The following is a 22,169-nucleotide window of genomic DNA, read 5'->3' as shown; positions in this document are numbered from 1 at the left end:
AACTGCCGGTGTCGGGAGATCGGGAAGGCCCTTCGTTGTGGTGGGAAAATCCACAAACTCAACCAGTGAGGGATTTATGAGTTTACGCCAGAGCTAGTCGTTCTCGTCTGGAATTCCACCTACCAACTGTTGAGTGCCAAACTTTGGTCTAAACGTGTCCAGCGATTGGTCAAAGATTTCAGAAGCTCCAAACACTTGACATTGTCCGTGGTTTTCATGCCGCTCGGACACTTTGAGAGATAAGGTTTAAGCCGATCAGATGAAGAGCTCTGTTCCTGCCTGGCTTCAATTATCGGTGCCATTTTCGGAATGTGAAATCTGATATCCCCAGCGGCCATTTTATGTCGGGATAGGAAGCAATGTTTCTTGTGATCATTGTTCCGCTGGCTTGACGAGCTGGGGTATATTTCACCAGAAACAGTGCAGAGACATAAATATGTTTAGTTTTGGCATTTCAGGCCCGATGTCTGTGAAAGAAAGTTTTCAATTTCACAAACACACTTGAAACTGACACTTCTGAAAACATGTCCCCCCGTACGATCGACTCAGCGTTTTACAAACCCGCTCCGGTTCGGTTTTGTATCACAGTGTCAATTTTACACACACCCCAATGTTTCGTTAACCCTCCCCCACTCTGCCTCACGTGCCTCGCAGTGTTTAGCTTTGTCGGAGAAGAATCAGACTTTGGTATGTTTACCGTGTCAAAATCTGTTGCAGAGCCTGCTGAAAACACATCCAAATATGATACCACGGGTCGGGTGTCTAGTCTGAATTCGCAACACTTTTGCAGCCAGTTTCGTTTATACTCAAAGTCAGGATTTACAAATTTACCCGACAAAACAGAGACAAGTCACTTGTCAAGAGACGAAATTGACAACATTACTTCTGATGTCAATTCCACTCAATTTCAACACTTAAATGTGTTTTAACAAGACATTTTCCAGCCCGCATTTTTGTGTCGAGAGTCTGATTGGGTCCAACGCCAACCACGATCCTTATCAGCGACAGTTTTAACTAATTTCTCATGTTAAGTAGAAAAGGTCACAAAAAGAAAGTTTCTCCGGAAAAAATGAGTTTGGCTTGTTATAACCCAAGACACTGATACTGTAATTGACGTGTTAATGTCGCTGTAAACTAACGGGTTTTTTCAACAGGATGTGCTTATTAGTTTTGTCACAGAGACTAATACTGCTCGGTGTCGTGTGCCTACATTTTATATCTTTTTTCCAAACAGTTAAAAGGAAAACGTAACGAAAATATTGTTTTTATAAATAATATTGCTAAGTGTTATTATCACAAAGTGACGATAATACTGTTCAAGTCGTATTGATTTCATTTGTTATTAATACAAGTCTCATAATTCACATACTGATTCCAAAAATAAATTTGAACGATCTTGGGTAATTCATATTGCAATTTGTGAAAATTACAAAAAAAATTAGACTGTAGGTAGCTATTTCACTGGCATTTTCATTTTGGTATAAGCTAAATGCCTACAAAATATACATACCAATGTTCTGTGAACGTGAACCGATTTTACATTCACGGCACTTGAACATAAGCACAAAGGGGAAATGAATGAACACAACTCTCTTAATTCTTTGCGTTTTAGTGTCAACCGTTTTCGTGGACGCCGTGACTAGTTTCATGTTGTTTCCGGTTTTGTTTCTGATTATTTTCAGGAATCACCCGCAGGGAACTTTGAAAGGAAAAAAACCCACAGACCCTGTAGATGTGACAGTAATATATTTCTGTTGTCATCAATTTCCGTCATTTACATTTGTCTGGAGATTCGAGATTGTATATTTCAGATTCATTGCTTTGCCATTCCGTCTTTTAACGCGACACAGCATTTTTTTGCAGCGAGCACTAAATCCTAAGATTGATTTTTATGCCAGGACCGTTTGTTTTCAATGCCAGCTTTTCGAATTACCAAATCTCTTTCCAAGCCTAAAAGCTATCGTTCCACAGAACACTTTGGACAACCCAGCTAAGTGGTGGAAACTGCATTCACTCGTTTCACATGTGGAAAATCAACATAAATCATATGCAACCTTATCATGATTAGTTGTTCATAGAGAACAAAACAATCACCCAATAATATGTAACAGAAATGGAAATCATATTGCTTGGTTGGAGATTTTTCTATCAATGATATTGATAAATCAGTGCAATCACACTTAAATAAATAAATAAATAGCCTTACATAGAAAACCGACCTACATGAACTTTAAACTGCATAATTTCAATACTTCAAGCATAATCCTCGGACATGAGGCCTTCAATTCTCTTGTAACAATACAATTTTATTTTAGAACATTAATTATAACGAATTAAGTCATAATAAGTAATTTAGCTTATAACTGCCAGGCAAAAGAAAGTACACACCCATGTTTGATGGTGGCTAGAAATGAAACAAACAAGAAATGGTTATTCGATGGAGATATGTATATGATACAGGTATCATAGTTGTGTTTTGGGCCCGAAGCTTGCTGTGTTTCAGCGACTGTTTATAGCCTTGTAACGTTGTGATAACGTTTGTAATTTTTGTTCAAATCCATTTGTTAAGTGTATATTTTCTTTTTCCCGGCAGCTTGGTATCGAAAATACCATATTTCATTATTTCGCACAATTTGAATTATAAAACACGAAGTTTTTCGTTGTTTTTGTATGAAAAAATGTGATGAGTTCCACCTGTTGAAACAAGACTACTGATAATGGTTCACAGGTGTATCGTTTGAAACTTAATCTCATTGTCACTCACTGCCAGTGAAATGGTAACATTTATTACGATGCCTTAGCAATAACTAAATAACATTGTCAGTTTTGTGGCCTGTTTCACACATCTCGGCGTAAAGGTTCGCGATCCGGCATACCACCCAAATACTCACGTTGTCCGCTAATCCATCCTGTCGTGGAACTGGGATATATTGTCATATATCTGCTGAGGAATTTGATTGGTTGTGACACCGTAACAACGACACTGATTGGTTGATGGGTATCTAACTATGTCAAAACATCACTATGCCACTTTCAAATGTTATCGTGTTATCCAAGCGTGTCGCATTTGTTCTCACCTGTTTAGCTTATAGCTTTACAGAGCCATAAATATCCTTCCAAAACTGTTAAAAATATAACGACATTTATTACCGTTCTGGACTTATGACAAACATACTAATTTCGACCTAACCTTTTTTCGACAGCGTGGGTTTTGAGCAAAGTATATGCCAAATGATTCATACACAATAAGCGGGAGTGAGTGAGTATGGTTTTACGCCGCTTTTAGCAATATTCCAGCAACATCACGGCGGGGAACACCTGAAATGGGCTTCACACATTGTTCCCATATGAGGAATCGAACCCGGGCCTTCGGCGTGACGAGCGGTCGCCCTAACCGCTTGACTACCCAACCTCCTCACCAATAAAAAGCAGTCAGCCAACACTGTGTATAACGAAATCCTTTAAAACCAGTGTCTTTTATACGAAATTAACAAAAAAACACAGTCTTAATTATTATCCTGACTTAATTGGTGTTAATTCGTTTTAGCCGACATTTCGTGCTATCCGATATGGTATGGCTGTATATGTTTGCCTAAGGCTCTTAAATCGTGACGTTCGCAACGATATTTGTTTTAAAAAACCTTAATATACATTCTGCAAAATTCCGTTCAAGCAGTTGGTGTGTGTATAAGATGTAAAATGTATGTATTGCTTTGCTACCTTGACCTGGATATGGTACGCCTTAATGTACAGCTGGACGTTTTCGTTCAAAATACCCTAGTCTATAAATATATAATATCAACTGAAAGGATAACCAGTTTCGATTTTCTGCTGAAACGGATCCACGGAGATATAATATATGTTCATCCAAATGTAAACTCAGTTAAGGGTTTTTCCAGAAACTATTTACACTTTGTCCTAATGTGCTTTACAACACTACAATCTACAAGGTACAACTTCTCGTATTATTAAATTCTTCTTTAATCCTCACGTGAATTTATTCAGAACATAGTATCACTTTGAGCTTTATCTGAAGTACCGTTAAAATATAACCTAGCCTGACGTACCATAAGAATACAACAAAAGTTGACGTATCGCTATAATACAACGAAATTTGTACCGTTAGAACTAGTCTGTCTTACAGACCCTGATACAAATATATATCAAATACAGCCCATGCAAGTCTATAATGTTTGGCAAGTCTAGATTACTGCAGTATCTGAAAATGAAGAGCGTCACTGGGCTCCCTTTTATTATATTTTTATTAAGATAACTGAGCAACTGTTTTTTCTGTACGATATGTTCATTTCAGAGGCTAGATGTAAGTCTACGTTAGAACACGCGACTTGATTAACTTGGTTGTGTGTTTTGAAATATGTACCATTTGAAAATAGGAAAGCAGTTTTCTGTTGTTCTGCTGCGATGTTCTATGCACCGTACTGAAACAAATATTTGACGGGGTAGCTCAAAAGTAAGAACGTATGTTTCTGATGCAGTCCGCCCCAGTTTGAATCCACTGGCAGCACTTGAGTTATCTTCTGTTCATGGTGTGTCGACAGCTGATGTTGTCGACTTGTCGTTTGATGTGCTTTCGGGGATATTCTAATTACAAATCAAAGATATGTGTGGGTTCACCAAAATGTTAATGTTGATTTTGTTGATGGTTCTGTACTTCTAGACGCTACAGAAATGAGTGTCAACCAAGCAAAGTTCCACATCAAATCGGCCCAGTTTTTCAAGGAGAGGCGATGTGAACGACCAATGCATCGAGTTTATGTGCAGTATGTTGAGAAGGGTGGCAACCTTGTAGAGTCCTTCACTTGGGTGAAATCGGCTGGCCTGAAAAGTGAAACAGAATCGAAGGCTTTCTGTTTGCTGCTCAGGACTAGTCACTTCCCACTCGACAACGTCAATGTGTGATTGTGCATCAAAGTATAAATATGAAATTTAGATCATGCAAGGAATCTGATGAGACTGTCGACCACATTGTCAGTGGTCCAGCTTTTGCACAAACTCAGTATTTTGAGCGCTATGATAGAGTGACTCGATTATTTTATTTCCGTCTTCGCCGTTCTTGTGGTTTGAACACAGAGGTTCATACATGGTGCGAACAAGATTATGTAGAGGGTGTCATGGAAAATGATAGAAATTCTTTGGAAGAGGCCTGTATACAGCCTCAGACCTATCCAGGCCAACAAACCAGATCTTGTCCTTTTTTGATAAATCCAATGAAAACATTTATATCATTGACATTGCTGTCCATTTTGTCACTAATGTGATTTGCAAGCGTCGGGAAAAAGATGGCAAAGACGCAGACCTCGCCTTCGAAATCTCACGCTTGCATCCCAAGTACCAAGTTGTCCAATTCCCCATTCTTCTCGGTGCCTTAGGTTTGGTACCTCCCAATCTGTTGACTGACATTGGGAGAGTACACGTTTTTGCTGCCGGGAATACAGCCCTTCTGACAATGTTGGTAATGCAGAAGGCTGCAGTGTTGGGCAGTCTTCACATTCTCAGAAACGTTCTGGGTGGGTTCGAATAGGCAACGTTTCCTAGTAGAAGTCCCATTCGCTGTGTGGGCTGCGTGTAGAGGGGACAAGGGCCCTGAGCTGATGATGAACCTAACCAGCCTGGCTGTGCCAGGGTCACCTAAATCCTATTTGCTACATTTATTTATTGTAATCTGTAAATAATGATAATAGTAATAATAATAATAATAATAATAACAACAAGAAGAAGAAGGAGACGAAAAGGAATGCCTTCATATACAACCCAACGTTTATATACTCATCTATAGAGATATATACTTTTAACCTATTTTAGCATGTGATGCAGCTGGAATTAGTACGTTCCATCGCAATAGTGAATGCTATTTGTATCACAACACCCCCAAGTAACCCGTTAATTCAGTTCCCTCCCGGAAGTCAGACTTTCCCTATCACAACTTGAGGAGTATATTATCTTCTGAATATGTTTGTTTATAAGTTGGTGACCCTGAAATCGGTAACGTTTGAAGTTGTTAGAGCTCAATGAATGATGAACATGCAAGGATGGCAGATTGTATGTATTGTTGCTGTTGTCAATGAATAACAGTCTCTTACCATCGACAAAACACCGAAAATACATACATCTGAACAAAACATGAACAGTGTTCTCTTAGCCAGGTCGTTTGATATGTGATGTGCACCCAAGTTCTGTCATGCAAAACGCTTCAGGCAATATATAAGGCAGAATAGTGCTTGTGTTAAGATTGTGTTTGCCTATCAGCAATATTCCGTCATTGTCTCGGCGGGGCACATCAGAAATGGGCTTCAAACATTGTACCCATGTAGAAAATCGAACCCGACCTTTAACCACAAAGCTAGCCCACCTTCCTTCCAGACTTGGACAAAGGACATTATATGAAAACAAACACGTTCGGATCGTTAATCAAATTGTTGGTATCGTTTTCATTGTTCGCGAAGACAGCGTGTTACAAGTGTTGCGTTTCTAATGATGCTGAGTATAGTAGTAGCAGCAGTATTTTCTTTCTGCACCGTGCCACAGATTTGTGACGTCATGTCCTATCGATTACAGGGTTCAATTCCCCAACGTGTAAATTTATCCTTATGAATTGATTCATTTTCGTTGAGTGATTTGACCCACCGTAATAAACAGCAGTCTCTGGTGTGGGCTGTGATGCACGGTGAACTGTTTGTGTGAAAGCCTCAGCACAGGAAAGCACCAACACTGACATGCAGCTTTTAAAATCATATCCAAAGAGGTTTCGTGGTCATTCTAACCTGTGGCATAACCCACTATATATTGTCCATAAATCACTTTTACAATGCTGCATTTCCATAGTAACCTGAAGCCAATTTTTATTCAAGAATAAAATTTTACAAGTTTGTGCCATGCGAGATTTTGTTAAAAGCGTATGATTTTAAATTTTAATAAGGTCTCTAATGTGTGTGCTTCCCGAAGTCGTTCGCAAGCTGCAGAAACGTGTTAACAGATTAAAACAAATATGAAAATGATTTTTAAAAAGCATCTGAATAAAGAAACATATGTTCACTGGAAACAAAAAATAATTCGAAATCCATACAGAGATTGGGGGATTAATTAAATTAGTCATAATAATTGCCGTTCAGCGCGGCAAGGATATTCATCAAAAATGAATTTGTTGAAACATTTGACCTTGCGAAACAGCAAATGGAAGATAGCAACAGAATTCTCGCAGGGTATCCATTGCATATTATCAGCTGTTTATCAAACCCTTATGGAGCGCTTGGTACCCGTTGACTCAGACGGAAGTCGAACCGTATTTCCAAGAGGAAATTACAGGCAGAAATGCGATACAGATGCATATTCACTAAATGTGATGTCTAATCACTGCTTCTGGTGAAATGTCATGTAAGAGCTCTTGACAAGACCTGAGGTTGATGTGAATAATTCATGAAATCGACAACCACGAGAATCACATGGAAATCGATCACAGTTGCTTATTGCTGTGGACTTTCAATGTGACACAGTTTACGTTTAATCTCTGATTCCTTTCTTGTACCTTTGAGCTCCTGGTCACACGGCTAATTACTCGCGCACGTGCTTTGCAGTGGATCTTTTAAAGAGGTATTGATCTCCAGAGAGGACACAATTGTGTATATTTCATAATTGCGATGATGTATGTATTCTGGGGACGATTGTGTGGTCGTGTTAAAATTGATTTTACATCTGTTTTATGATGAATGATGAATGATTATGATTTGGGATTGAACGTTGCTGTTTGGTGGTGATGTTGCACAAAATTCCTGACATATTCATATAAGATATATTTATATTCTATATGGTAAATACGTGGATACTTTCAAAAAATGTCATTTTGCTGATTTTAAAATTCTTATAGATTATTCATTTTCCTTTTACATATAGAACATTATTATTTTATAACGTTCACTTTACAGTTTCGTTTGAACGTGCAAGTACACATGTATTACTTTTAAACAAGACTTTTAGCACTTTTTCTCAGAAACCAGCAATAATAAGCACAGGAACATCAGTGCCAGAACTTCGTTACATTAACTGCATGTCCCCTTCAGCAACATTCCGTCCTTTGTGGTGGGAATTGCTCTTGAGGTTCATTTTGCAAATAAGTCAACAAAAAAGCATGATTCTTGTTTTGTTAACGATTTACCAGATTTATGCAAACATTCCTTTTTCACGTTTTACATTTTCTCAAAGCAATTTCTCATTCTAAGATGGGGCCCGCTTTCTTTCAAACATAAACTGTCTTCGTGTGCAAGTCCACAGCAACTGTTGGTAACTTGATTCCACCCAAATATGTTTGATGTACATTTCTTTTGTCCTGTCAATCATTCTATTCGTCCAGTATTACATCCATTAGCTTGCTTTTCTTTGCGCCTGAATATAAAGGTTACTCCGGCGAAAGAGCATACTTACCGTTGTCTTTCAACAGCTTCACAATTACACTCATTACTTTAAATATCCAGATGTAGTTTGTTCACCGGCCTAGTGATGTTTGATTCTGTCGTTCGTATTTTGTCATAGCCATGTATCTTGTAACACTTCGTTTACTTCACACAGTCAAATATATATCTTGTTGTTATCTTTGTTTATTACTGGTCTAAATAGCTCGCCCAGTCGTCAAACAGTCGTGGACGATAGATGTGAAATTATGAAATAATTAAAACGGAATCCGAGTCAATGTCTCGTGTACGGTGAGTTATGATGATGATAATATTTAGTTCAATAATCACGAAAATAATAAACGCTACTTTGTAAATCAGTTCTCAATTGTAGAAAAATAAAACACTATGACAGTTTAAGTGAAATTGATTTTATTCTTTTGTTCGCAACATACTCACATGATACATCCTTTCTCAGCACTGATATCTGAAAAAGTAAATGCATGGATTTGTAATAAACACGACTTTACAAAATACAAATATATGTCAGTTAATTTGAATATACATTGACAAATGAAGAAAATAAATAAGTCAATAAATAAGTCAACAAATAAGTCAATGAATAAATAAATAAATAAATAAATAAATAAATAAATAAATAAACAAACTTTTGCAAAAGTTATTAAATCCCAGCAAAATCTTATTATTCTTTTCATCAAAGCCGAGTTTTGTGCTAAATTAGCGACCGGAGCTGTTCATTGCGTCACGAAAAATCGCTACGCGGTAGACACAATTTATAGCCTAGAAACCCCTTTAGTTCATAAGGTTAAGTGACGGGTGCCAAAGGGATAAAATGATTGGTGGGAAGTGGTCACGTGATCTGTGTTTATGCTCTCAGCCGGGAAAGCAGTTCTTATGGGGGTAAGTTAGCCTCTTAAATCCTTCCACAGATGTTCTCGTTTTTATTGCAATATTCTTGAAAAATGTTTTTGCTTATGATGTAAACACAGGGGATCTTTCTTGCTCATGAAAGGATGTCAGTCACATTGACGCACCGTTGTCGATAACAAACGTGTTAAAGCGAATCGATTTCGATAACGTTAGATTTATACTTTTCTGGCATGTTAGGTGAGATTATGCGATCTCGTTGATTACTTAACAGCATTGAGGGAATTCGTGATCAGTGCGTGCTTCTATTGTTTTGAACGTTTAGCGTTAGGTACCAGATGGCCTAACAGTGAGATCTCATTTGAAATTGACTTCTTTATGTACACTACGACAGAACTGACTACACGTGTGTATTTCGCTAATGGATTACTGAGATTTGTTTACACGTGCTTTGCATCACTTATAAGCTTTTGAAATTTCAAATGTAGAATTTCCTTTAAAATATCAACACCTACAAATATGACAAATGATTCATATGATTATTATAATTTTGTAAACATGTAATTTCTTTGGAGTAAATATAGAAGTTTATTATGTTAATACAAAGATTATCCTTTGTTATTTTCACTGCACAGAATCATAAACAAATCATTTTTACCTAACATACAAATGTTAGATGTAGGAAACATCTTCAAAGAGAAACGTGAAAATACGTAAATATGATCGGTTCATTTCTGATATTTCACACATGAATATCGTAAAATAACAGTGATAAATAAAAGCTGAAATGTTCAAGATATTGAACAGAATATTCACCAAGAAACCAGTCTCCATGCTCTGTATCCTTGACGGAAGCTTGTGAGTAAACAAGCCATGTATGCTTGGTCGAAAGGCGAGAGATTTATTACGCTGTGTCGATAGTAAATCAGCGCTGGTTTATGTTCTCTGTAATTAACCTGCGAATCACAAATTTATCTATCACTCACTATGTGTTTGTAAATCATCCATACCAATCAAAAATTTCATAGCTACTTGTAAGGCTTATAAATTTTCTGCCTTTTGCCACGGTATGGTTTGTGGCGAGTGTTTATGATCGGTTGACGGGCAAATCGTTTTTCAAATGAAATGATTTTTTATGATCTAATAATGTACCTTCTATGCTACAGGAACGAGTTTCCGTATATTAAATGACTGCGAGAATGCACAGCGAATTAACGACTGCTCGGGAAAGCCTCAAAGGTTTTAAGCTTGGGAGAGAAGTCATAACTATCTTATTGTCACTTTATTTGCAGCTTACCAAATCAAGCAGGGATCCTTCGTGCTCTTGCGCGTTATGGGCCGAGATTTTATTCTGACATTCTGCAAAGCATTTAACAGTGAAAATCAAGCGTAAAAAATTACATGAAAGACGAATTTGAATTTTAAACCACTTAAACGACAAGAAGTTTAAATATTCAATTCCAATTTATTCGATTTGTGAACCCTGGATTTGAACCCTGGAATGGGCTTTAGTCACGGAAAAACAGTATTTGGCAACGTAAAAAAGTTTTAAGATAATTCACCTGGCAAACCCTTAGATTACTGTATTGTCTGATAATAATTGAAATAGTTGGCGAAGATCAGTAGTGTCAAAACAATTATAACACGCTGTTTTAAAACGGTTGATACTGTTAAATTTATTGCTTTAATTCGGTCTAATTACAAGTTGAATTTTCTACGTCATAAATAATATTAATATGGGGTTAGTGTTTTCTCAAGAATTATGAGATGCAATGTCATAGGTTAATGGAAATTTTATCAAATTAATTTAGAATATAATTGTTGTTTTTATCGTTGATGTTTTATGGTAAAAAGTTTTCCGAAAGGGCTGTCCTATAAATGACTTATCATCTTTAAGCATTTTTATCATCTCACTTTGTGATTTTTCTTCAAGACAGAATACACATTCTTACATATAAAACAAAAGTATGTTTAGGCCAGGAGAAGGTGTTTCACGTATCAGTACGTAATTTGTTAAATGCATGTAAGAGACAATGATCCGGTCGATGATATCATAAAACTCGTAGTTTCGTATCTTGTTCATTACATGTTTTAACCATAATCCTTTTGTTTTAATTAATATTTCGTTAAAATCGAACACCGGCTTATAAACGCTATGACTCGAATAGTACGATAGCTGAAAAAAGACATATTTTCACTCTTCCAAAATCTGGTTCATAGATACAGATATTACACATGAAATTGCATCTTGACAAAAATACATTTGCCCACCACGTTGAAAATAATATATAATAGATATTGAACTAAACGACAATACAAATTTTATTGAAAACATATGGTTGGATGAAAATCTCATCTACCTACGAACTACCGATGTGCTAAGCGATATGGCGTATAGCTGGAGTAGCTAGGCGCTATGCTTGAATCGTTACATGATTTATGCGTTTTCTTTTAACGTTTTATATGCTTAAACGACGGGGGAGAGAAAGAAATAGGCCTTTGATCTTTTGCCGCGTTTAGAACGGATCCTGACTTTGAATAGACGTCTACCAAAGTTCTCAGGTGGCTTTGCTATCAAAGCCTTCACGAACGGGTTTTGACGCCTGTCTTCATGCTTTGCATACACATATTCGGAGTTTCTAGTCCCGGGCATTGAGCAAAAAAAAAGAAGCAAAATGCGTGTGTGAGACGCATAGCCCAAACATCTGAAATCCCGCTGCGAGGATTTCAAAATATCATTGCTAAATAGATCGAAAGACGACGGGATGGTTTTAGGGTGTCTAAAACTATAACCGGGAATAGAGACGAAACGAAACAATCCGATGGTATGCTTTATTCAAAGTATGATTATTTCGAGAAAGTCATTGCTTAATAGGTCGAAATGAAAGCGAATGTTTCTTGTGTGTAAAACTATAACTGGGCATCGAGACGAAACGAAACATTAACAGACATTCTTTTATCCCCCCGTCGTGTTTCAATGGGTACAATTTATTGGGTCATTTTCTCATCACTTTATGGAGTAAGGGTGATTGCCAATGTCGGCTAATCAATTTAAGGTGTTGGTGATTTTTCAGACTAGTTTATCGATCTGATGGGCTAAAGTGACCTTAATGTTGATGAAGGCTTGTAAACGTTATATCGATTAAAGATATTAGCTGTTTCGTGTTATAAACAGCCACCGGATTGATTTTTACAACTACCTGAGAGCCTGGGCGTTGTAACGAAAAGCCATAAACATCCTACAGGTCTTGCCGAGGAGTAGTTAACGTGGAATTAAAGGAACTATGTTGTACACTTAACTGTGTAAATAGAGAAATTTAACCTAACGGAATAATTGTTTTGTTCATATTTCAATTATCCAAACAGGTCATTTAACACATGGTGACACTTTACTTACATTAACAAAGTGTTGAAATAGTAAACCTAATTCAACAACTGAAACGAGTATGTTTTTAAAATCAGATCTCTCTTTTTGTCAGTCCCATAAGACGTACCAATAAGACATCGAATAACAAAGTGATATGTTTATAACAATATCACGTTTTATTAGGGAAGCGAATGCCTGCATATTATGCATATAAAACTAGTATGAATTATTCATATAAATATTCACTATTCAATATTTACTGAATACATGTCACATATATTTCTAGTATTTGTTTCTTAAAGGGAATTATTCTGTATTTTATGTTTTTAACATAAAATGCCTTTTATTGCGTTTGTTAAGCGAAAGGAAATGCTTAAATACAACACACCAATCTATTGTTTTCGATAGAAGTGTTTCGACAATTTTCTGTCTGACAATAAAGAAATATTATTAATTTTTCCTTAATGTCTCCCTAAATACATTTTACTGTTAAGTGATACAAAAGCTATTAATATGAGTTACAAAATAATTTCTTTGAAAGCAATTTAACGGCATGGATGTCGATCGTACTTTCTATTGTATTCACATTACTATCGGAAACTACAATTATCTTGTCGTCAAACTTATGTTAACATAGCCCCACTTGTCAGTTACATGTATATTTCATGTTTACCACATGTATATTTCATGGAAGTCGGTCTTGACAAGGGCATGCCGTTTTGTTCATTGTTAAGGTACAGTGAAATGTCTCATGCGTTATGGAATTTAACACTGCTATTATTCACGAATAGCAGGCTGTGTATTTATTTATCAACAGTAACGACCATTGCGTGTACTTTATATAGGTATATAGGAAAGTGAATAATCGCTAAGTCAGTTAATTTTAAAAATGCAAAAAATATTTTCCGCGATCAGAAAGAATTCATGTGATAAATATGATATATTCATTCATGAAAATATATGCAACTATGTATCTAAGAAATGAGATATTCGAGATTATTAACAAATTGTTATAAATAAACCCAAATAATTGCATGCCATTTCTTTTTATTATATAAACTTTTTTTTTAAACTAATTGATTAATATAACGTTTAATCTATTAATCAAAGTCAAAATTCTTAAAGTTTAAATCCCAGGTCAATTCGAAATTTATTATTTATATTCGGAAAAACAAAACAGATAGGATAGTATAAATCCCTTATAATAACACAGCGTCAAACTTTGAAAACATCGAGGGGGTTCGGTAAAGTAAGATTAAAATTGGCGACAATTTTTTACGGAACGTCGTTAATTGAGACACTTGGTCATGTCGAGTCACAAGCTTGTCTCTTTTCATCAAATTTGTCTGTTTAGCTCGACGAACAAATGATAAATGTACAATCTACCGCCACAGTTATATTTAAACAAAATGGCCGGAAAACCCGCAAAATGGCGTCGACTGGGAAACCAGCTTGGCAGAAAGATTGATTTTTTACACTCAACAAGAACGGGCGAGTTTTCTCTCCCGTTTCCGCCAAACAATAGCTAAAGAGCTCCAGCAGGAGTTGGTAATATAGGGAAATGACCAGTAATGGACAACGATGACCAATTCAGTGAGTGTTTCTTGTACGATTCAACACGGTCAAGTAGCATTTACAATCTCTGCTTTCAGGGAATATCAGCAGCGATTTGTTTACGTTTTGTCAATGCTGTTCATGCTTTAATGAAACGAGTTTATTGAATTTCCGATGATCTGAGCTTGTTGGTGTTTCATGTTTTGTTTGTCTATAGTTGTATTTATGATTGATACTATTTCCGTACTATATGTTTGTTTATTGTTTTGATTATGATCATTGAAATGATTTGCGTTTAATTTATTTCGATAATAACTAAACATACGATGCTATTAAAAAGATTATTTTGATATCACCATCACCTGTAGGTTTGGTGTGAACATTTTGTAACGTTAGATGAAATAAGAATGCAATTCAATTAAAACAAAATTAATCAATTCATAAGCAAATTTTTGCCGCAGTATAATGGTAATTATATAGCAAGTTATAACCTTTGAAATATATATTTCTGTATTGTGGAATTCCTCCTGTACATGTATACATATCCTGAAATATTTGTTCTGTGCCCATGTAGATATTACATTACTCTTTCGTGCATGACTGACTAAGGACACATGTTATGTATTATGTTCACCAGAGCCTTATAATTATACATAGTGTACATAGTCTTCAACGAAACACTTTTAACAGTGACGACTGCATTTAGAACAACTGTGTTTCACATACCGATATTCAACTATTTGTCTTGACTTTCAACGCGGAAACATAAGGTAAAATCTACATCAGACACCGACACAGAAAGCCAACGAAGTAGTGTCTTATCGAGCAAACACGACGATATTTTCTTACCTCCAAGTTTTAAAATCCAGGCAGCGTGTATAAAGGTTCGGTGTCCTGTGTTGCTCTGGCCCAAATGTGAACGTGGCTCTACGCGCCTTTGATGTCACCTCACTATTGTGGGTCGGGGGCTGATTTACGACGCTAGTCCTACGACCGTTTCTCGGAAGCTAGAATGGATAACAAAATATTCCCCATGTAAAATAAGTGTTATCGGTGTAGGTGATTTATGATAAAATCAAAGAAATCTCCTCCGCGAATACTATAGGTGCATTAAGCCACCCCTTCACTTCGCGGAGGTTTTTTTGTCAATCGTTAAACTTCAATGAAATCGCTTTGGATACTTCGGTAAACTGCAAAGCGCTTTATCTATCCGTGTCTCCTTCAGATGAAATTTATTTAACTGGAAATAGATTTGGGAGGGTGGGATGCTGGCGTACAGGTTTTATTACCAGGGGCCGGGCATTGTTCAACGGTCCCCTAAAGAGATTTAAAGACGGGCTGTAAACCTCTGCAAATAATGATAATGTACGGTCACTAAACCACATACTCTATTCTTGTGCAGATATTTTAACATTGTTTTCTTCTGTCTGAAGATCATGCTTGATTATGTCGTTGAGGGTTTTATTTCCACCGTAAAGCCAGTTTCAAAAGACATGGGTAATTTCCAATAAAGCCGCTTATTGTTGATTTTCTCTGTATATTTTCAGGTCTGCAGAGCTGACGAAATTAATTAGTATTTGCGAAGACTGGCGGGCGGTAAACGCTGCGTGAAGGCTGTAGCTGCTTGTTCGTTGTCAAGGATGGAGGGCCCGACTATGAGTTCCTATATTCCTAATTCCTATAACTCTAGCCTCGAACCAACATCGCTCGGTTCGTGCAATGGCGGACAGATTCACATGACGCCGAACTCTAGTTATCCTTCAGTTCGGCAGCTACAGAACTATTCCTATTCTTCTTATAATACTCAGTCAATGTACCCTCGTTTCCCATCATACGACAGAATTGATGTCCGCTCTATGGGGGGCCACGTCCAATCAAATGACTTTTATCGTACACATGAGAACAGTAATCCCAACAGCGAAAACTGTCGCCAGTTCGGCGAACGAATACCGGAAACGGACGCCCCAGAATTCAATAGCTGCAAACTTAATGGCGGACACGGGTACAGTGAAAAAGACACAGTTTCTGACTTGCCGCAGTCCGACTCCCCCAGCCCATCACCCCAGGGGTCAGACGGTTACCCTGCGGGGTGCCCAAATGAAACGGGTGGCGACACCGGAAGTGACAGCAACTCTACCTCAACACTTCCGGTTTACCCATGGATGAGGAGTCAGTATGGTGAGGCTTCTTCCAAGAATAAAACGATATAAAACGAATAAAAAATAACAAAACAGTTTTTCCTCCTAAAAGGAAGACAACAACAAAACAGAAATATAAGAAAAATAAATAAACAAACCACCAAAAGAGCCATTAATAAGAGATGATTACTGATACGTGCTGCGAGTATTATAATTGGGTAAGGATACGGATGGGGGAGAAGGAATATATTTTAGGTTCTTGCGAAACAAAAGACATGCGCAAGCTTTTTCTTGTTTACAGTTGATGTGTAAGTACCAACATGTTCACTTCCATGGAAGACTGACCAAATTTCATATTTCCCAGCACAAAATTTATTTACATTTATTAATATCCAAGCAGCCATACACTAGCAAAAATACGTTTAAATTAGTATCGACAGGTAGGAATGTATCGTAGACATCAAATTATCTACAAAAAAACATTGCAAGTTTGTTTGAACATGCGTATTTCGATAAACAAACATAAAAGAAATTGTATCAATTGTTTCTTCTATCTTTAGCACAGGTGTGAAGTGATTGTAGCAATCTTGATTTTTCGTCTGACGTTTGATAGAAATGTGCCCAGTCTTTGTCGCCATAACCCCAGCAGTTAAGTGATGACTGTCACGCAATATACAAATATTTTATCATGCTTCAGACTTCAAAGGAAAGACTAGTCTCGTTCGCATGATCGCATAACATCGATAACCCGACAATGACCTGTCATAACAGTCGTGCACCATCGAGTACTAAAAAACCTTCAGGTGGATTAAAAGACTAACAGAGTCGCTTCCCTTTAGTTGTATATTTAGACATGTGTCCAACAGCGTTGTTCAATTTGCAAATAGTAAAAAGTTGTCCATAAAGACAAATGGATGAACAAATATCGCAAAAGAGAAAGCCATTTACTTTCTTTTTGGAAATATAAATTGATGAATACATACGTTCTCGCCCAAACTTATCTCTGAACTGCATATACGGTATTATCGGACAGAATATTTCATGTCATTATATACTTACTTTTCTTAAAAATGTCATTTATTGTCAAATTCAGTATGACCTCTCCAATTGTGCAAAACTTTGATAACTTTGTAAAGCAGTTGAAAAGTGTTTAACTATACACATATGAGGAAATCCTACCACATATGTGAACAGCGTGGCATAGTATACTTTTGTAAAAATGTCGAGTTAACAAACTTGAGAATTAACATTAAGCACTTATGAAACTAACGAAATATATTACTTACAATAATTTGGCCGCAACACGTTGTATCTTCCAGTTCACAAAGAACTATAAATCATAGATATATTTATAAGCAGCAAATGAAATAATGCTTGCTAGTTTTATTTATGTCAACAAAGAAACCAATCATCTAAAACTGAATAAATAACTTGAATATGGACTACTTTTCAAATTTCAAGGCAAGTTTACGAAAGATAAATTATTGTATTTAAACTCATCAGATATTTATAGTTTCATAGTCCTGCATACATACATATTCAGAGAATAAATATAACACAATATTTTGTTACAATAGAAGGGCAAATAATAACAGAATCTAACTCCAAAATGATACCGGTTTCGGTATAGATGCTCTTCACGTGGATAGGAAGATTTAATTATATTCACCCAAACCAAAGATACATGTGAGTGATTAGCTCATAGAATAAAGAGAATGTTAAAGAACTAATTGGCAACATTACACCGGTGCTAATGAAATTAAAACCCAACTCCAAAATGTAATCATTTTTGACATAGATGATTTTACGAAGCGGCCAACAGTTTTTACAGCTGAGCGAATGAAAATAGTCCAGCCAAGTACCTGCTGCGCTAGTTTGTTTTTAGTGTAAGGGAGACAACTCCAGACACTCTTGCATCAGCATTCTCCATAGGGGGTGTAAAATATCTGCTCGCTTTCTACTTTGTTTGTTTATATATATTAGCCATATATCTCGTTTCCCTAAACATTCATTACCGAAAGCCTGATCGTATAAACATTGCGAGGAACCTGGCATCCTTCACAGGTTGAATTACAGTACGCTCCATGACTTCGATACATGTACAGTTAAGATATTATTATCATTTTATCAAATTTTACCATTTATATATTTCATAATTTACAAAATACATATGTTGTCTCATAAAACCGATATTGATACCCGATGTCAAGAAAAATAACAATCCCGATAATGTTAACGTGTTTTCGTTTCAATTTAATATTTTTGTAATTGTTATCTATCAAATTTTCATTTAATCTACAGTAATTGTCAAGTCACAACCGTTCTGTCCATATATTATATCAATCAACTGATTATTTGTTAAATTTCAATCCAATAAATGTCAAAGATATCTAGATTTCGTTATCTAAATTTTCTAAAAATCTGAAAGTTGAAATTTTACATTAATCAACGCTAACCTTATCATTTCTATCATTGCAGGACCAAACAGAAAACGTGGCCGACAAACATACACTCGATACCAGACCTTGGAACTGGAAAAGGAATTCCATTTTAACAGATATCTCACGCGCAGACGCAGAATAGAAATCGCGCATGCGTTGTGCTTAACAGAAAGACAGATAAAAATCTGGTTCCAAAACAGACGGATGAAATGGAAGAAAGAGAGCAAGCAGATCGATCAACCAGGTGGTGACGGACGGGATTCCGATAAAGAGAAATAAGCCATCATTATACAACTGGCAGCGACAGACTGATAGGGTTGGAAGTTCGACAGATGCCACCGAATTAGGCCACGCCCACCGCATGCTGATTGGTGGCTTGGTGTTGCGTGACAGTCATGTGACGTAACTTGTCATAGTTAATGGTACTATGCATACAGTTGCTAGAAAGGCAGTCAGCCTTGATATCTACACGAGAAAATGCCTTGCGGAGAATTGATGGATTGGTCAGTTTATATCAATTTCTTCAATGCGAATGATTATTGCAATGTGCGCGTCGCCTTTGAATATATTTATCACCCTATTTAATTCATAATATAACATTTGGAAACAAAATTAATTTGTTGAACATTTTGTGGGCATAATTGTTCACAAGAATTTGAATTAGACCTGTTGTAAAGTTATGCAAAATGGATGTAAGCATTTTATGTTTTTTATGATTATTATGACAATGAAATATTGTTAGACATCTCCTCTTTATCCAGAAACTCTGGGGAGTCTGCATTTACTCCGTTCATTGAACAATTAGCACTCTAAACCTTGAATGCTGGTGGAAAAAATAACAATAATTCACTTTGAGATGTTAAACTTTTGTACGAAAATATGAAATTTCATATAGTTTAAAATGTCATCGCCCGACTATAACCTGTCTCGGTTATACGAAAATATCAGAAAATATTTTCATGTAAGTAGATATTTGATTAGCTAGCCGTTCAACGATGAATCGTGCGATGAATTAAGTTAAAAATTTCTTGGGTTGAATCATTCTAATAAATAGTTCATTCTTTAGAGTTTTGAAAAAACAACCTTTTCCACCAAGTCACATAGCTATTCAACATTCCATTAACAAGAACAGAGGCAAGTGATATTGCATCATTTGCTTTAGTGAGCCTTGAATTGTGTTCTCATCAAAGCATTGCATGGATAAATTAACTCACTCTATAATTCAAGATTTGACAATTAAATTTTAATTTGATTCCTAATTTAAAAGTACCACACGTACCTCAAATTCTTTGATCTTCCATGGAAAATGTCGTCTAACGCCCGTAGAGATGACACTTGAATTCTAAAACCAAAGATTAAATTTCAGGTTGATTTATTTTATAAAAAAATGTCGGTTGCATTCCATTTATAAATTCACAATCCATCATTTCTAACGTAAGCGGAACTACATACCAAAGACAAGGGACTATTTTTTCTAGTATTTCTACGCGGTTGAAAGGGTACTCGTCTCGGTCTTAAAAAGGGTATATAGTAAATGTTATGTTTTAAGTAATTCATTTTATTGTTGTTATTGTACTGCATTTCATATGAATGTTTATAATTGTTATTGTAATTGTGTATATGTTTGTCGAGATGTATATGTGTTGTGTCTTGTCTGTATTCATGAATCCATTGCCTAAATATCCACAATCACAAATCATATCAGTTAGCTATTTTGCCATATTTTCACGAATTAATTAATTAATGTATGTATGTTTTATTGTTATACACATTAAACCACATACTGTAAACATTACAATGCATTGGGTCAACAATTTCGTTATTTTCCGTTTTTAAGTTTAAGATTTATGAAATTGAAAAGATGTTTTACATGTAAAAACCCCACCGATTTTACTTCCAGGTGAGATTATGTGAGTCCATGCTTTACTTAGTTATCTGAAATTAATTAAATTTAATATTATCTAATTTAATCAATTTCACAATTATACGGACAATTGTAGAAGTGAATTGGTCAATTTTATAAATATATAACCTGTGCTCAATTTACTTAAATATATCAATTTATCACATAAACGCTGAATATTACTAAACGTTGAACGAAATCTTGAATTCTACTGCGTATACCGAAACGTACTGTACAGCAAACAAACCTACTATACCACAAAGAAACAGGTATACATCTAATGTGCAACACATGTCTAGAAAGTAATAGAGGTAGATGTAGTTTCATAATGTCACAATTGGAAGAGAATTGCGAGAAATGCAATTCCACGTTACCTTCAAAACGAGAATGTTGTTACGATATTATAAATATACCAAACCGCTTGGGCGAAATAGAATATCATTTAAGCATTGTTGGCTTCTTGTAAATAAGCGACATTAAACCTGCTTAAGAGTAGCTTCACTTGCTTGACCAATATCGCTTCCGTATACACAAATTGTGGCTTAAATCTTCATGTTTTTAATGAAATAGCTACAGCCAAAGAACGATAAAGTGCCATAGTTTATGACTGAGAACTATATTATTGTAGACGTTTAGCTTGAAAGTGCTACAACTTGGCTACATTTGGTCACCTCAGGGGATACTATCATAGCATTTGTTTGTGTATGAATAATTCAAACGCACCACGCATTATTTACAGCCTTAACCAAACCGGCATTCTGCGACTGCTAAAGCCACGCATTTTATTCTTGAGATATACTTAAGATACTTTTTTACCGGTTTCAATCATTTACAGATTAAATAGATTTTCAACGAATAAATTCTTTTATCACTCAGTTTTCTCGTGCATTTTGGCTGCGATTGGTCTTCCAAATAATAGTTTGTCATAGTCATTTGAACTGAAATAATTCAAATGTAATGTTTGTAGTCGACACAAACATAAATATGTATTCTGAAACAAACATTAATAGATAAACAAATGCTTTTATTTTATTTTTCATTTATTTCTGTTTCGGTTCTTAATTAGTTTACACAAGTTATCAAAAATGAGATAGATAGAGGAATCTGTTTCTTTTTGTGTTAAACACTGCCATGCCGCTGTAGGCTAACCACGGGCAATATGTCTGGCTAGATGGACCTAGTGTTGTATCTTATTCTGTGATAGTTTTTGCTTGGCATTCTCAAATTCATCATGCATGTCTTACAATAGCAATTCGCTCTTGTCACTTATTGTTTATATATGCAATTGCATATATTATTTGCTACAGAATAAACTATGAAATAGAAACACGTGTTTGTTATTTGTGTTTATGTGCACATTTTAAACACATTTTTAATACACAACACATAGTTTCTGGGAAAATGTTCTTCTTTAAGCACTAAAACAGTGTTCCTATTTTTTACACTATTTATCGGAAATATTTATAGTTAATATAT

At 35.8% G+C, this 22,169-nt stretch overlaps 2 protein-coding genes across 11 annotated transcripts in view; one reads left to right on the top strand and one right to left on the bottom strand.

Moving 5' to 3' along the window:
* The window catches only part of LOC124151988 (homeobox protein Hox-B6a-like), a 103,509-nt gene extending 81,489 nt beyond the window's left edge, over positions 1 to 22,020 (top strand). For all 5 annotated transcript variants that reach the window (XM_046524715.2, XM_046524702.2, XM_048381833.1 and 2 more), the window contains 2 exons: positions 15,759 to 16,389; positions 18,828 to 22,020. In XM_046524715.2, the coding sequence (XP_046380671.1) occupies positions 15,852 to 16,389; positions 18,828 to 19,069 (780 nt within the window). In that variant the 5' untranslated portion in view covers positions 15,759 to 15,851 and the 3' untranslated portion in view covers positions 19,070 to 22,020. The remainder of the gene's footprint in view (positions 1 to 15,758; positions 16,390 to 18,827) is intronic.
* LOC124152011 overlaps positions 1 to 22,169 on the bottom strand; it is a 126,043-nt gene that overhangs the window by 10,815 nt on the left and 93,059 nt on the right. For 3 of the 6 annotated variants that reach the window (XR_006863452.2, XR_007218066.1, XR_006863456.2), the window contains 5 exons: positions 20,070 to 20,132; positions 15,061 to 15,218; positions 10,588 to 10,649; positions 10,107 to 10,246; positions 8,818 to 8,889 (listed from right to left, as the gene is read on the bottom strand). Coding sequence is in view for 1 of the 6 variants with exons in the window: in XM_048381836.1 (XP_048237793.1) it covers positions 8,877 to 8,889; positions 15,061 to 15,218; positions 20,070 to 20,132 (234 nt within the window). In the remaining 5 variants the exon portion in view is untranslated. Of the gene's footprint in view, positions 1 to 8,817; positions 8,890 to 10,106; positions 10,247 to 10,587; positions 10,650 to 15,060; positions 15,219 to 15,598; positions 15,741 to 20,069; positions 20,133 to 22,169 lie in introns of those variants that run through there. The other 3 variants (XR_006863450.2, XR_006863457.2, XM_048381836.1) reach the window with 3 other exon arrangements.

The sequence above is a fragment of the Haliotis rufescens genome, unplaced genomic scaffold (genome assembly GCF_023055435.1).
Source record: "Haliotis rufescens isolate VD_foot unplaced genomic scaffold, xgHalRufe1.0.p SCAF_4, whole genome shotgun sequence".
NCBI classification, from domain to species: domain Eukaryota; kingdom Metazoa; phylum Mollusca; class Gastropoda; order Lepetellida; family Haliotidae; genus Haliotis; species Haliotis rufescens.
The sequence above is the reverse complement of the archived record's forward strand: the minus strand, read 5'-3'. Positions and strand labels throughout refer to the sequence as shown.